Source organism: Megalobrama amblycephala, linkage group LG12 (assembly GCF_018812025.1).
Source record: "Megalobrama amblycephala isolate DHTTF-2021 linkage group LG12, ASM1881202v1, whole genome shotgun sequence".
NCBI classification, from domain to species: domain Eukaryota; kingdom Metazoa; phylum Chordata; class Actinopteri; order Cypriniformes; family Xenocyprididae; genus Megalobrama; species Megalobrama amblycephala.
Window position 1 is genome coordinate 34,084,699 of NC_063055.1, and position 15,623 is coordinate 34,100,321.

General features: G+C 44.8%; 1 protein-coding gene across 1 annotated transcript in view; it reads left to right on the top strand.

The window, feature by feature from the left end:
• The first annotated feature begins 7,504 nt into the window (after positions 1-7,504).
• LOC125279298 (taste receptor type 1 member 1-like) overlaps positions 7,505-15,623 on the top strand; it is a 16,233-nt gene continuing 8,114 nt past the window's right edge. The window contains exon 1 of the mRNA XM_048208807.1: positions 7,505-8,139. Within this exon, the coding sequence (XP_048064764.1) occupies positions 7,505-8,139 (635 nt within the window). The remainder of the gene's footprint in view (positions 8,140-15,623) is intronic.

The following is a 15,623-nucleotide window of genomic DNA, read 5'->3' on the forward strand; positions in this document are numbered from 1 at the left end:
CTCTAAAAGTGTGTGTGTGTTGCGATTTGGGCCGGTTCCTCTGTGTGTTTAGGGAGTGGTGTACCTGAGCACATCGCGTCACTCCCTGTGTGCTTCAGCACGAGTGAGCTGACTATTCCCCTTCTAAAAGAGCTTTACAGATGAACCCTGACAGTATGTCATTTCGTCTGTGCGTTACTGGGTGCGGTCGTTCCCTGGTCCCTGCTGATGGGCACAATCGCTGCATCTCGTGTTTGGGTGTTCAGCACGCTGAAGCAGCTTTTGTGGATGGTTCATGTTCCCATTGCGGGAACATGACTATCGCGGTGCTGAGGTCTAGACTCTCCTTCCTGAGGTCTCAGGAAGCGGGGGTCCCCTCCCCTATGCCCCGTTCGACCGTTTTTTCCGGCCCCGGTCGGGGTGACGGTTCGGCGGTGTATAGGAAGGGCGACCTGAGGCCCCTGCCACCTCATCAGCACCGCAACCCATCGTGCCGCCGTTGGTTTCCGCTGGGCCCTCTACGGACTGTCCAGCCGTTACCTTTGGTGCGCCTGCAGCGGATCAGATGTCGATCTCTGCATCGGAAGGTGAGCCAGAGTCCTCGGGGGAGGAGGATTCGGCTGCGCTGCCGCCCTCCGGGACGGTAGCGTTGCCCGAGTCGGATCCCAAGTTGACGGCTGTGCTTTCCCGTGCCGCCTTGTGTGTCGGGCTCGAGTGGAACCCTCCACCCTGTCCCGGCCCATCTCGGTTGGATGATTGGTACTTGGGGGGGGGTCGCGCTGGTCAAACCCAGCGTCCCGCCCCAATGCCCTTCTTCCAGGAACTGCACGATGAGGTGACCAGGTCTTGGCAAGCACCGTATAGTGTTCGTGCAAGGCCCGGTCCCTCGTCCGCCTTCACCTCCCTGGACGGCGGGGAAGCCAGGGGATACGCGAGGATCCCACCAGTCGAGCGGTCTGTTGCGATGCAGCTGTGTCCAACGGCCACCGGCTGGCGTGGTGAGCCCAACAGTTCTCCGCTGCACAGAAGCAGGCTGAGGCTATCAAACATGTCATGCCATGGCGGTCCGCTGCTGCCTCCACCCAGCCGCCCGTGGCTCAGCCTCAGCCTGCTCGTCGCTGAGGGCGCCCGCCTGCGTCGTCCTCCGCCCCTGCTAAGTCGGCAAAGCAGCAGCCTACACCAGCCAAACAGCAGGGTGCCGGTTGCGGACGTGGTGCCCAGCCCGTCTCTGCCAAGCCAGGTGGCAAGCGGTCGAGGAAATCTCGGCCCTGAGACGGGCGACCTGGAGGGGAAGGTTCCTGCTCTTCGGGAGAGTATTCCATCTGCTCTCCCACCCCCGGAGGAGGGACGGGGGGAATTTGTGTTGTCTGTCCGTCCACCGCCGCTGGCTCTCCGGAGTCCAGCGGTACCCACCTCATCACAAAAAGAGCAGTTTCCTCAACCTCCAGGTCACAAGAGGGCATGCCTGCCAGTGTGCGAGGCCCAGCCTTGCCGCTCGCAGCCCCCTCTCATCCCGCCAGCAGGTGGCAGACGCACTGCTGCCTCGCAGAGTCTGACCACACTCCGGGCCGCTTCCATGCCGTCCGAGTCGGGTCCCCGTACTCTGCTTCGCTGCCCCACCCCCGGTGCGTCTGTGGTGCCTTTGGTCCCGCTGGTTCGGAGTCTGGAGGCGTGGATCACACTTCCCAGCCCGTCCCGCTGGCTCATTCGCACCATCAGACTCGGCTATGCGATTCAGTTCGCCCGGCGTCCCCTGGTTTTCAGGGTTGTCCACTTCACTCAGGTGTCGTTGGACAGTTCACCTGTTCTCCGGGCGGAGATTGCTGTCCTACTGGCAAAGGATGCAATCGAGCCGGTCCCTCCAGCCGTTGTGAAGTCGGGTTTTACAGCCCCTACCTCATTGTACCGAAGAAGGGCGGTGGGCTACGGCCAATCCTGGATCTGCGCATTTTGAACCGGTATCTTCACAAGATGCCGTTCAAGATGCTCACGCAGAAGCGCATTTTCGAATGCGTCCGTCCCCAGGATTGGTTTGGAGCGATCGACCTGAAGGACGCGTACTTTCATGTCTCGATTCTACCTCGACACAGACCCTTCCTACGGTTTGCGTTCGAGGGTCGGGCATATCAGTACAAAGTCCTGCCCTTCGGGCTGGCCCTGTCACCCCGCGTCTTTACAAAGGTTGCGGAGGCGGCCATTGTTCCCCTCAAGGAACAAGGCGTTCGTATTCTCAACTATCTCGACGACTGGTTGATCCTGGCCAGCTCGCGAGAGCAGTTGTGCGAACACAGGGACATGGTTTTAGCTCACCTCAGCCAGTTGGGTCTTCGGGTCAACTGGGACAAGAGCAAACTCGCCCCCGGGCAGAGGATCTCTTATCTCGGTCTCGAGCTAGACTCGGTCGCACGGACTGCGCGTCTCACCGAGGCGCGCGTCCAGTCGGTGTTGAACTGCCTGAGCTCGCTCAAGCGCAGGACAGCGGCCCCACTGAAAGTTTTTCAGAGGCTCCTGGGGCATATGGCATCTGCAGCCGCGGTCACGCCGCTCGGATTGCTCCATATGAGGCCGCTTCAACACTGGCTCCGCGGCCGGGTCCCGAGATGGGCGTGGCAGCGCGGCACGCTCCATGTCCCCGTGACACCGAGCTGCCGTCGCACCCTCATCCCGTGGTCGGATCCTTCGTTCCTGCGGGCCGGAGTACCCCTCGAACAAGTGTCCAGGCATGCTGTGGTCTCCACAGACGCCTCTGCCACGGGATGGGGGGGCCACGTACAATGGGCATGCAGTGTCGGGTCTTTGGACGGGGCCTCAGCTGCATTGGCATATCAATTGCCTGGAGTTGCTAGCAGTACGTCTTGCACTGGGCCGCTTCAAGGAGCTGCTGTCAGACAAGCACGTACTGGTCCGCTCGGACAGCACTGCGGCCGTTGCGTACATCAACCATCAAGGTGGTCTACGCTCCCGTCGCATGTCGCAACTCGCCCGCCATCTCTTGTTGTGGAGTCAGAAGCATCTGAGGTCCCTTCGGGCCACTCATGTCCCAGGTGTGCTCAACCGTGCAGCCGATGAGCTGTCACGGCAGCCTCCACTTGCGGGCGAGTGGCGGCTCCACCCCAGGCGGTTCAGCTGATTTGGCAGCATTTCGGCGAGGCCCAGGTAGACCTGTTTGCCTCCCCAGAAACTGCCCACTGCCAGTGGTTCTATTCCCTGACCGGCGGCACGCTCGGCACGGATGCCCTGGCACACAGCTGGCCCCAGGGTCTGCGCTAATATGCGTTTCCCCCAGTGAGCCTTCTCGCACAACTCCTGTACAAGGTCAGGGAGGACGGGGAGCAGGTTCTGTTAGTGGCGCCGTACTGGCCCACTCGGACCTGGTTCTCAGACCTCACACTCCTCGCGACAGCCCCTCCCTGGCCGATTCCTCTGAGGAAGGACCTCCTGACTCAGAGACGGGGCACCCTATGGCACCCGCGTCCCGACCTGTGGAACCTCCACGTGTGGTCCCTGGACGGGATGCGGAGGTTCTGAGTGATCTCCCGCAAGCGGTCGTAGACACCATCACTTCCGCTAGAGCTCCTTCCACTAGGAGCCTCTACGCGCTGAAGTGGAACCTGTTCGTCGAATGGTGTGCCTCTCGCCGAGAGGACCCCCGATCATGCTCGGTCAGATCCGTGCTTTCCTTCCTGCAAGAAGGGTTGGAGCGAAGGCTGTCTCCCTCCACCCTGAAGGTGTATGTTGCCGCTATCGCTGCACATCACCACGCAGTTGAGGGTAAGTCCCTGGGGAAACACGATCTGATCGTCAGGTTCCTGAGGGGGGCGAGGAGACTGAATCCTCCTCGCCCTTCCTCCGTACCCTCTTGGGATCTGACCCTGGTTCTCTCAGCTCTCCGGGGTCATCCCTTTGAGCCCTTGCGATCAGTCGACCTGAAAGTAATGTCTCTGAAAACTGTCCTTCTGGTCGCATTGGCTTCCCTTAAGAGGGTAGGGGACCTGCATGCATTTTCGGTCGACGAAGCGTGCCTAGAGTTCGGGCCCGGTGATTCTCACGTCATCCTGAGACCCCGGCCTGGATACGTGCCCAAGGTTCCTACCACTCCCTTCAGAGATCAGGTAGTGAACCTGCAAGCACTGCCTTCGGAGGAGGCAGACCCAGCCCTAGCTTTGCTCTGCCCCGTCCGCGCTCTGCGTGTGTACGTGGACAGAACGCGAAGCTTCAGGACCTCAGATCAGCTCTTTGTCTGTTACGGAGGCCAGCAGAAGGGAAAGGCTGTCTCCAAGCAGAGGATGGCCCACTGGATAGTGGATGCCATTGCCTTGGCATACGATTCCCAGGGCGTGCCTTGCCCGCTCGGGTTGAGAGCCCACTCCACCAGAGGGGTGGCCTCTTCCTGGGCGCTGGCTCATGGCGCCTCGCTGACAGATATCTGTAGAGCTGCGGGCTGGGCGACACCTAACACGTTCGCTAGGTTTTATAGCCTACGTGTAGAGCCGGTATCTTCCTGTGTACTCGCTTCCACTAGCCGGTAGACGCGTTGAACCCGCTCTAAGTGTCGGCTTGCAATGCCATTCCCGCCCCCTGGGCCGGATGCGTGCATATTTTGACTCCAGTCGCGTTCCCCACTTGGCGAACCCTGTCGAGTTCCTCCGCCTCCCCCTTCGGCTCGGACATTGCGGAGTGTCTGATGCCAGGCCTACATCCGTCTCCGACGTTGTCTGTTGGCTGGGTTCCATATGTTGTGACTCCTCTACGTGAGCGGTCCCATATGTGTAATTATCCACGGGTTTAAACTCCCTACGGCGAGCCCGTGTCTTTCCCTTAGCAGAGCCAGCTCTGCTGTCACCTGTCAGATGAGTCTCCCCCTACCCAGGTGGAGCCATCCCAGGGACTCCATATGTGTACTGCCCCCCGGGCCAGTCCATATGTGTATTCTCCACGTAAACTCCTCCCCCATTGGGTAGGTAGTGGTCTCCGCAGCGTCCCCCTCGGGTTCGCTTCCCCAGTGTAGTCTAGTTTACTTAGTGGGTATGGGTAAGACAGCAGTAAACTCCTTGGCGTGAGCTCGCCCCCTTCTCCAGTCCTCCGGTGCTATGGGCGGTTAGAGCTCGCGTTGAGCACTGGAAGGGGTTTCGTAACTGTGGCGCTTTATTTGGGATCCCAATTCGTCGGTCACTACTGACGTACGTCGAACGTGACCGACTGAAAAGGAACGTCTCGGTTACGTATGTAACCCTCGTTCCCTGAAGGAGGGAACGGAGACGTACGTCCCGTCGCCACAGTTTCTGTACCCTCGCTGTTGTGCGGACACCAGTTGTCTCCTCAGCGCAAAAACAGAGTGCGATTGCATCTGCTTCCTATTTATATACACCTGTCGGAGGCGGTGCGCATTATGCAAATATCGCACGCCAATTCCATTGGCTTGTTTTAGTTCACACGAAGCTGATAGGGCTCTCTAAGCGATATCCCAATTCGTCGGTCACTACTGACGTACGTCTCCGTTCCGTCCTTCAGGGAACGAGGGTTACATACGTAACCGAGACGTTTTGAGGCGGGCAAAGACTGTAGAGTTATTGATTAAACTTTGAGGCAAAACTTAACTTAGAACACAAGACTCTCAATGGAAAAGAAAGGAAACTAAGACAAAGAAGCAAATTTAAGAGAGACAAGAATAGTTAAATGGCTTGAATGAAGTTGTTTGTTTTTATTTTCATCTGATCTTGATCTGCCTTGATCAAGTCATCTGCTCTTCATCATCTGGTCTTCATCTGATTCTTTGTTCATGTCCTTAATTTTTAAACTGAGGTATATGTCCAATCTCTGTCCAAGGAGTTCTGACCAATTAGGTATCGTCTTTGTTTCAGAGGTGGGTTTTCTCCTCCTCTCACCATAAATTACATGATATCACCTGGTCTCTTAACTTTCCTGCTCTTAGCAGAGAGTACAGAGAGTTTAGACATGACACAGTTAAGACATGAGTTCTCTAAAAAATACATTTTACACAGATTTCATTCAAGCCAAACTTTGAGTTATGAACAGAGATTTACACTCATACCAAACAAGGCACACTTTCAATCAACCATTCCATAGTTATAACAATTACATGAAATGTGAGTGATCTAAGAATAATGGTAACATATGTTGTAGACATGTTATACAATCATGCAGTTGAACAATGTTTGATTACAAGTCCGTTTAGAATTTTTTTGGGAAGATTTTATGCAATTTATATGTAAAAACAATCTCTGTTGGTTTTCCTGTGGATTTCAACTCCGTGTCACCCAGAGGTCACTCAGAAGAAGATCTGTTTTGTATCTATGTTTCGGGGATCAAACAACCTCTGGCATTATCTTGATGGGGCTTGAGCTCTGCCCTCTTCAAACCAATTTGTCTTTTACAAACTGCTTAAGTTTGATATCTTCTTCCTTAGCTAGCTTTATCTTTTACAAGCTTGCAAGACCATAAAGTACTTAGCTGGGGGGGGTTCATTAGTTAGCTCAGACGGGCTGGAGCCCACTTCATTTATGGTCCTAGATTGTTGATTTGGAATCTGAAGTGTTGAGTTTTTGCGTGAAATTATGTTTGAACCAGTCATCTGGAAGATTCTTTTGTCTGGTTCACCCTCAAATCCTACAGCTTTAATGTCTGAAATTCCACAGTGAACAAGCCAAAGGCATTCGGCTTGGACTAATTTGAAGGCATGGTGACTAAACCTTGGGTCCTGCCGTCCATGTGGATGTTACTTTGACACGTACCACCTACCACCTAGCATTGTTGCAGGCCTCTTTCAGCAGGATAATGCGCCCTACCACAATGGCTGGAGAACCATCCGGCCTGCAGCCCAACCCCCACCCCCATTTCTAGAGAGGAAGTCTGCACCCAAGCCTGTGGACCACCTTCAACTTAAAAGGCTGTATAACTAGATACCAACCGCATTGGTATCCTTCATATGGTGGAGCCACTGGGTGGGTCTGAACAGAGAGTGAATTCCTGGAGCTAATAATGGAGCTTGAGGTTGGGCCAATGAATGGCCAAACTCTCTTTCTCAATGGTGCTGTATCTAGTCTTTGTGTTTGAGAGCTTCTGACTCAGATACAGCACAGACCGCTCCTCTCCTATGACCACCTGGGACAGGACTGCACCCAGCCCCCTGTCAGACGCGTCTGTCTGCAATACAAAACCGGGCAAGATGAAACAAGATGGCTGCTGAGGGCAGGAGTGGTTTGTTGGGCTCCACTCATGCCCTCTGTATTTTATAACTTTTGTTATGGTTATTGTGTGCCTGGACCTTCAATTTTTTCCCATACAACAAGGATAACCTGGTCAATATATTCAATAGTGAACAAACAAAGCTTTATATGTTTGGACAAGGAAACCTCACTCTGCATTCCATTTGGGTATCTAAAGGCCTGCGTCAGAGCAACAGAAAGAACGCAAACAGATTACCATCACGGCAAGGCAGAGCTTTTGCATCTAAAGTTATGCTGGTGCTTATACTTTTGGCTGGGGATATTCATCTGGTCCGACCATGTTTGAGTACCTTACTAGCCCTGTGGAGGTGATACCTGGCACAGGTGAAGCGGTGCAGATTACACCGCCCCTCACTACACCGGTGCCTCATGCAGCAGAGCTGGAAGGAATGTTGGCTCTGAGCCAGGAGCTACCAGAGCAGTGTCACACCGGGGAGCGGAGGGCATCGGAGCCCCGTGTGAGGACTACGGGCCGCGGCCACACCGGTGAGTCACCCTGCCTGACAGATCCCCATCCGAGGACTGTGCTGGCTAGTAATCACAAGGCTTCAGCGGCTGTGGGTAGCGGCGTGGGTTTTCGCTTTCGGTCGGGAGACGGAGCGGCGGCTAATGCGGGGCAAGCTAACCTTTGTGGGGAAACCGACAACGTGCCACAAATGTGCTGGGATGGCTCTGACAGTCGCGCTGCACAAAAACAAAAGCAGCACTTTCAGACTGTGAATCATGCCCGTGTGCTTTGGGACGTTAAGCGCAAACCAAAGGGAATACTTGGCGGACAATTAAACATACGCAGCCTTATTCCCAAACGGGATCAGGTTTCTGCACTTCTCCTGGACTCGAACCTAGACTACCTCTGTTTGACAGAATCCTGGCTTCACTGTAATATACCAACTACCATGATAGATATTGCCGGGTATCAGTGCTTTAGAAAGGACAGAAACACAGGCAAGGGGGGAGGAGTATTAATATACATCAAAGACAAATTTAAATGTAATGGAATTGAACTGAACACCCCTTTAGAATGTCTAGCCTTGAATGTAGTTTTATCACCTACTATGTATTTTAATATTGCTGTCCTCTATAATCCACCTTCTCATAATAGCCCTAGTGAAAAAAAAGTATACTAAGTATACTTGCAGCAAGACTAATTATTAATATATTTCAAGTGTGTTAATGATTAGTTCATTTAAAGTGTGCTATTTTGAAACAACTTATTTTGTACTAAGTATATTTAAGTTGAAATTAAGTAGTATTAAAATACAACTTTAAGTATATTTAGTATACTTATGTGTACTAAATTGGAACAACTTCAAGTATACTTAGTACACTTTAAGTATATGCCTGTGTAGGGACTAATTACATGCTTGATTAGTGATATTAAAGTGTACTTACTTTGTGTTATAAGTATACTTTATTTGTGTTAAAAGTATATTTTTTGTTATAATATACATTGTATTATAAGTATACTTTATTTCTGTTATAAGTATACTTTTATTTGTGTTATAAGTATACTTTATTTCTGTTATGAGTACACTTTGTGTTATAAGTACAGTTTATTTGTGATTTAAGTACAATACAAAATAATTACGAGTGTCTTCAGAAAACACAAGTAATATACACTGAATATATTATTTTACAGGTAATAGTATATACTGTATGCTCAGTACCTTTGGCTTATTCCAAATATTAAACATTACACACTTTGCAGTCAATAACAATACACTTTGTTATTACTTATACTTTGTATAATATAGTCAACATTTGAAGCGGATCAAAACCTTCAATCAATGTTGTCCTAACTTTTTTGATCCACTTCAAAAGTTGACTACTGTACTTTGAATTACATAATCTCACACAATAGTTGTGCTACTATTTAAATACAGTTTAACACTTTTTCCCAAAGTTTAATGCATTTGTTTTCAAGGCCACTAAATTAAATAAAATATAAGAACATCACTAATGAAGAGACATATTTCACTGACAAATCCAATGGTTTTTATTTAAACTTAACATAGATTCAGCAAAACTTACCATGTTTTTCATTAAAGAAAAAAAATATTGGACCATGGTGACCCTCAATACACAAATAGGCCTACAAATTACACATTATATTCCATTTTCTGATGAGCTTCTCATTGTGTCTGATGGCGTTAAGAACAGCATCTGTTGACAGAATATACCAAAGATATAAGACAGCATGATCAACTCTTTATTCACGTTTACAATAGTCTGTCTAAATCCTACATTGAACCAATACTATTTTTGAACAGTAAATGAGGATTAGCAGCAGGTATTGTATCAGTATGGCATGTATTTATTGTTTTCGGTACATAGACAAGCATAAACACTTTATGAATTAATATCGTACAGAATACGGGCCGATTTGACCAATCATACAAACATGAGCCATAAACCACCACACACAAACTCAAAAACGAGATATCAAGCTGAAATCTCGCTCTTCGTTTGTTAAAGAAAATAAAATAAAGTTTGTTAACTGGTAGACTTCAACTCACCTCCAAACAGCAGCACTTTTCTCCGGTTCTTTCAGGATCGCGTAGGCCATTAGATTAGCCGGTTGTCGTCGCCATCACGGTCAGTCTGCGATGTCACTTGATTGAACTGGTCAGAATCCCCAAGATTGAGCGATATATTGCGCTTTCAGTGTTTTATTAAATAAATCATACATTGCGACATTATACTTCACCTGAGTGACTGAGCGAGAGGATTAAGACGACGACCGTGATGTCAGCCGTTCTGATTGGCTGAAGGCAGTGAGCAACAAAATCTGATTGGTCACAGACCAAGTTGAAGAGACATTTGAATTCATTTGAAGTCTCAAGTTTAACCACTCAACATGTTTTCTCATGTAACATTACTTGTGCTGCTGGTGTGTTGTTTAATATAGATTTGTGTGTACGATTGTAAAATGATTCTGCCAGTGTAAAATTAATAAACATTTAAACATATTTGGAAATTGTATAGGCTACACTGCATTAAATGGGCTTTTAATGCATTAGTCATAGGCTACTGAAATAAATAGCACAAGTAATATAATGAATTTCAATTATGAAGAAGTAAACTTAAAAAAATATACTCAAATTTAACATTAGATACACTACAACTTAAGGATATTAAATAATGTATTTTTTAAATATACTTTCAGTGCATTGTTACAATGATCATTTTCAGCACACTGTTAAAATATACCTCAAATATATTTTTATAAAGTGCAAATAAATACATTTTTAAAAAATAAACTGAACTTACTCTTCAAGTATATTTTTCTAAAATATATTTTTTAGAAAATATACTAAAGTACAATTATTTTAAAGTGTGTTAAAAGTTGCATTGTGAAAATATGCTACTAATATACTTTTTATATATTTAATGATAGTACATTTTTTGTTAGTATATTTGCAGTGTACTATAGAAAATGGGAATATATTTAAAATACAATAAAGTATACTTTTTTTTTTACTAGGGAGTACTTTTTATTATGAATTAAGTCATGTAGTGAAACAACTTGACTCTTATAGAGAGACAATATAGTATGGTGATTTTAATATCAACTGGTCTGACAAAAACTGTAAACAAAAACTAAAAGCATTTTTTACAAAATTCAATTATCAACAAATGATTGTAGGACCCACAAGGATAACTAGACAGACTAAGACCCTTATTGACCTCACATTTACTAACAAGCCTGAACGTATGACACGGACTTATAATCTCATCACAGGACTCTCGGACCACAACATGACCCTGACTGTTAGCAAAAAATTGACTAGAAAACGCCTGCAGTATTTTGGTATACCTGACAGTGAAAAAATAAAATACATTATTCCAAAATCTAAAACTGTGCAATTTGAAAGGGAACTTCATAACATAAACTGGGAACAGATTACAGCTCTAGATGATGTAGAGGAGTTCTGTAATGTCATGACAGCAGCTATTACAGGACTAATACAAAAATTTACAAAGCAAATAAAATCTAGACAAAAAAAATCAACTGTACCTTGGATAAATAATGAAATACGGAAACACATGAAAAAGCGAGATTTGGCTCTAAAAACATCATTACATTCAAAACTTAATACTGACCTTCTGAATTACAAAAGCCTAAGAAATAAAGTTGTACTTGAGCTGCGTGAAGCAAAAGCCACATATTACACTCAACTAACTGACAATGCTAAAGGCAACAGTAATTTACTATGGAAGCATTTAAATAATGTGACCAACAAATCAAATAAACACAAAAGGACCACAGAACTTACCATCAATGACAATAACATAACCAATAGTGCCACTATGGCAAATGAATTTAATTCAAATTTTTTACAATCAGTTGAAGAATTGACACAAAGTTTTCAACCTGAAGATAGTCAAATCTCTTCTGCGAGAATTGTTCCAACAGATTGCTTTTGTATTAAAGAGATTCAGGAAACAAAAGTTATTGATATAATCAATAAACTTTCAAATTCCAAATCAAATGACATTTATAACATGAATAATTGTTTTCTTAAAAAATATAGAGATGTTCTTGTCAAACCATTGACACATCTTGTTAATCTATCCATAAGAACCTGTACATTCCCTAGTGCTTGGAAAAATCAGTAATCATCCCAGTATTCAAAACAGGAAGTCAGGATTCTATGTGTAACTACCGCCCTATATCAATTTTACCAGTTTTATCTAAAGTCATCGAAAAAGTTGTAGCAGCACAACTGATTGACCATTTAGAAGCCAGACAGCTCCTCCACCCACAGCAGTTTGGATTTAGACCAGGGTATTCAACTGAAATGGCAAACTGTTGTTTAATTGAAAATGCTAAAAAGTCCCTGGATAAGGGCAAGGTGGTGGGAGCTGTTTTTATTGACCTTAAAAAGGCCTTTGATACGGTCAACCATAGTTTACTTTTATTTAAAATGTTAGGTTTTAATTTCTCCTCTGAGGCAGTAATGTGGTTTACTTCTTATCTCCAGTCTAGAGCACAGGGTGTTAAAATAGATCAAGACATATCTGCACTCTCAAACATCAAAATGGGTATTCCGCAAGGCTCTATACTTGGACCTTTGCTGTTTAGTCTCTTTATAAATGACTTACCTCTGCACTGCTCAGGGGCCAGTTGTCAGCTCTATGTGGATGATGCAATTCTTTATACCCCGCTAAGTCACCTGAGCAGGCTGCAGAGGCACTGTCCAACTGTATGTCTCACATCCAACAGTGTCTCATCCAAAATCAGTTAGTTCTAAATTTGTCAAAAACAGTCTCTATGTGTTTTTCTATTAGGAAACACGATTTAAAAGGAAATTTCAATATTAATTTACAAAATGAAAAAATTCACTCTGTTACAGAACTTAAATATCTTGGATTGGTCCTAGATTCTCAACTTAAATTTGATATACATTTAAAGAAAATCTCAAAAACAATACAAAGTAATCTTTATTGTTTTAAAATAATCAGAAATTACATTCCAAACCAGGCAGCCCTACTGTACATGCATGCTATGGTTTTTTCTCATATCTCATACTGCGTGACAGCATGGGCACAGGCTGCTCCTACTGCAACCAAACGTATTGGCTCTCTATACAATCGAGCAATAAAAATTATGGACAAAAAGCCCATCCGATATCATCATTGTACCATCCTTAAGAAATATAATTTATTGAGATTTGATGGATTTATTAATTTCTGTTTTCTTAAATTAATTTACAAATGTATTAATCATTTATCACCTGAGCCGTTAAGTAAATTTGTTGAGAGACAAAACAGCAGTAGAGTCACGAGAAGTGCCACATATCACGACTGTAAAATTCCATACTGCAGGACTAGTTTTGGACAGGCAGCCTTCTCTTTTAGGAGCTCTAAGCTCTGGAACTACCATCTGACATTAAAACTATGCCTGACTTTAAAATGTTCTCTTCCAGACTTAAGACTTGGCTAAAGACAAACCAGAACTGTACTCATTTTTAAATACTGTAACTATACTGTGCACGTTTGGAAGACATAGAGTTTTATACTTTGATCATAGTATTATTGTGTGAACTGGTTTCTGGATATTCTATTGTATTTAGTGTTTTTTTTTTTTTTTCTTCTTCACTGTTCTTTTAACCTGACTGTTAAAATCCCTTCTAAGGACAGGTGTTGCGAATTAGCCATGGCTATATACACTGTGATACAGACATCAGATTGTTTTGATATAATGATCTATGTTGGTTGTATCTGTTCCTATCAAATAAACCATAAATAAAAATATAGCTGCGAGCAGCGATGGCGGGCCCAAACCCGGTGGCACCGCCACCCCGGTGGCTTCAGGGCAACTGTGCACAGTGGGCAATAGGGAGTTAAAACGGTTAAACATCGAAGGACTATGTCAAATTCACTCTACATTTACTGCACTATAAAGTGGCGCTATTGAGCCCCTCCTCCCTGCCCGTTTCTAAGGCTTTGCCCATGTCTACTGGCTAACAATCTTGATGTGTGTGTGGAGTTTCAAACAATTTGAAGCATGCTAAGAGCCTCAAAAGCATTCAAAACGAATATTAAAGTTTGATGCGTTGCCAAGGCAACTATGTTTGAGATATCACGATTCTTTTCAAAGGTCTACATCTACCATGTTTTGACATTATTTAAATTAAGTTTGAAGCAAATAGGGTAAAAATAAGATGGTGATCTCAACTTTGACTCACAATAGTCCCATCTATGTGATCAGCCTTGTACAACGAACACACAGCCAAAAATTCATCAAAATCAATTAATGTATGCAGAAGTTATAAGACTTTGTTTCCCTTTTCTTGCCATAAATTCGTTGCCTCGCCACGGCCAAACCCTTTGAGATATCAAAAATCTGCTGGCAATTTTTCATCATCAATGTCTTGACTTCATCCTGACCGAGTTTGGTGGTGATCGGATTAATCGCCTAGGAGGAGTATATCAAATTCCAGAGCATGCGTTTTTCAAACAACCCATAATAGCTGATTTCCTGTTGAGGTGACGTATCACTTAGAGTACGAAAGTTGTTCGGCCCGATGAGGTCTATAAGTGTACCGAGGTTTATACTTGTATGTGCAAGCGTTTTTGATATATAGACCATGATTTTCGGACCCCATTCAAGGGGGCGCTGTCGAGCCCCCCTGCCACGCCCGGGTACCAGCTTCTGCCCGGCCCTGTTGGCCGCGGATTCCAATGTGTGTGCAAAATTTCAAGAGTTTTTGAGCATGTTAAGGGCCACAAAATCCCCAAGAAGTTAAAAAATAATAATAAATATAGCTGTGAGCAGCGATGACGGGCCAAAGCCCAGTGGCACCGCCACCCCGGTGGCTTCAGGTCAACTGTGCACAGTGGGCAATGGGCATTTAAAACGGTTAAACATAAAAGTACTATGTCAATATCACACCACATTTACTGCAGCAGCTTTTACTTCAAACTTCAGCCATGTTTTTTGTGTTTTTGGTCCAAACAGCATATTATTAACTTTTAACCATTTCAACTACCGGAAGACTGCTATTACAGTACAATTGTCCACTATAGATCAAGTTTTAGAATAACAAATATTTTCGTACATATATTTCCCTGTCAGCTTGCCTCCTTTAAGATGACAAATACATGATTTTTTTTTACTCCTACTGCTACTACCTTATTAAATTTATACACATGTTTCTTTCAAACCATATTAAGGCTGTGCACTATAAGTAAATGTTGTGTTATACCAAGCTATTATTTTAACATTGATTATATCATAATATTTACAAATAAATAACTACACACAAAATATTGCATTGTACCCTAAACAATGCAGTTTTATTTTCCAAGTTTTAAAGTTCATTAAAACTCATACAATGAAAACATAGAATTAATCCACTTTAATCAGTGCCTAACACAGCTATTTTGTCATCACTCAAACAAAACAAAGACTAACAGTTTTCTTATCTTTTTACTGATCTGAAGTATAGTACCTTCATTTTGAATTCATCCAGGTTCAATTACTAAACATACAATCGTAATTTAATTTAAATCAAACAATGAGTGCAAAATATCATCCTAATCTGCCATGTCTACAAACCCTAAAAAAATTCTAGAGCAAATTACATACTGTTATTTGTGCAAACTCCACCATGCTCTGAGAAATCTAATTTAGCCTTAATGCGAATGTCTGTGATTGCTGATGTTGTATCCACCTTATTCCAACGCCCCACGACGCTTTGCACGAATTATGGGAGTAATTTCCGTTAAACTGTAAACAGTCAGTGATAGACACTATGATCTTTTTAAACTGGGTACAATAAGATGACATTATTCTACTCACCCTTCAACCAATGAACAATAAATGGACATTTAAAAGTGTGAAAGCATCAACAACGTAATTTCAACAATCCATGTAAAGGTGTGATTTTT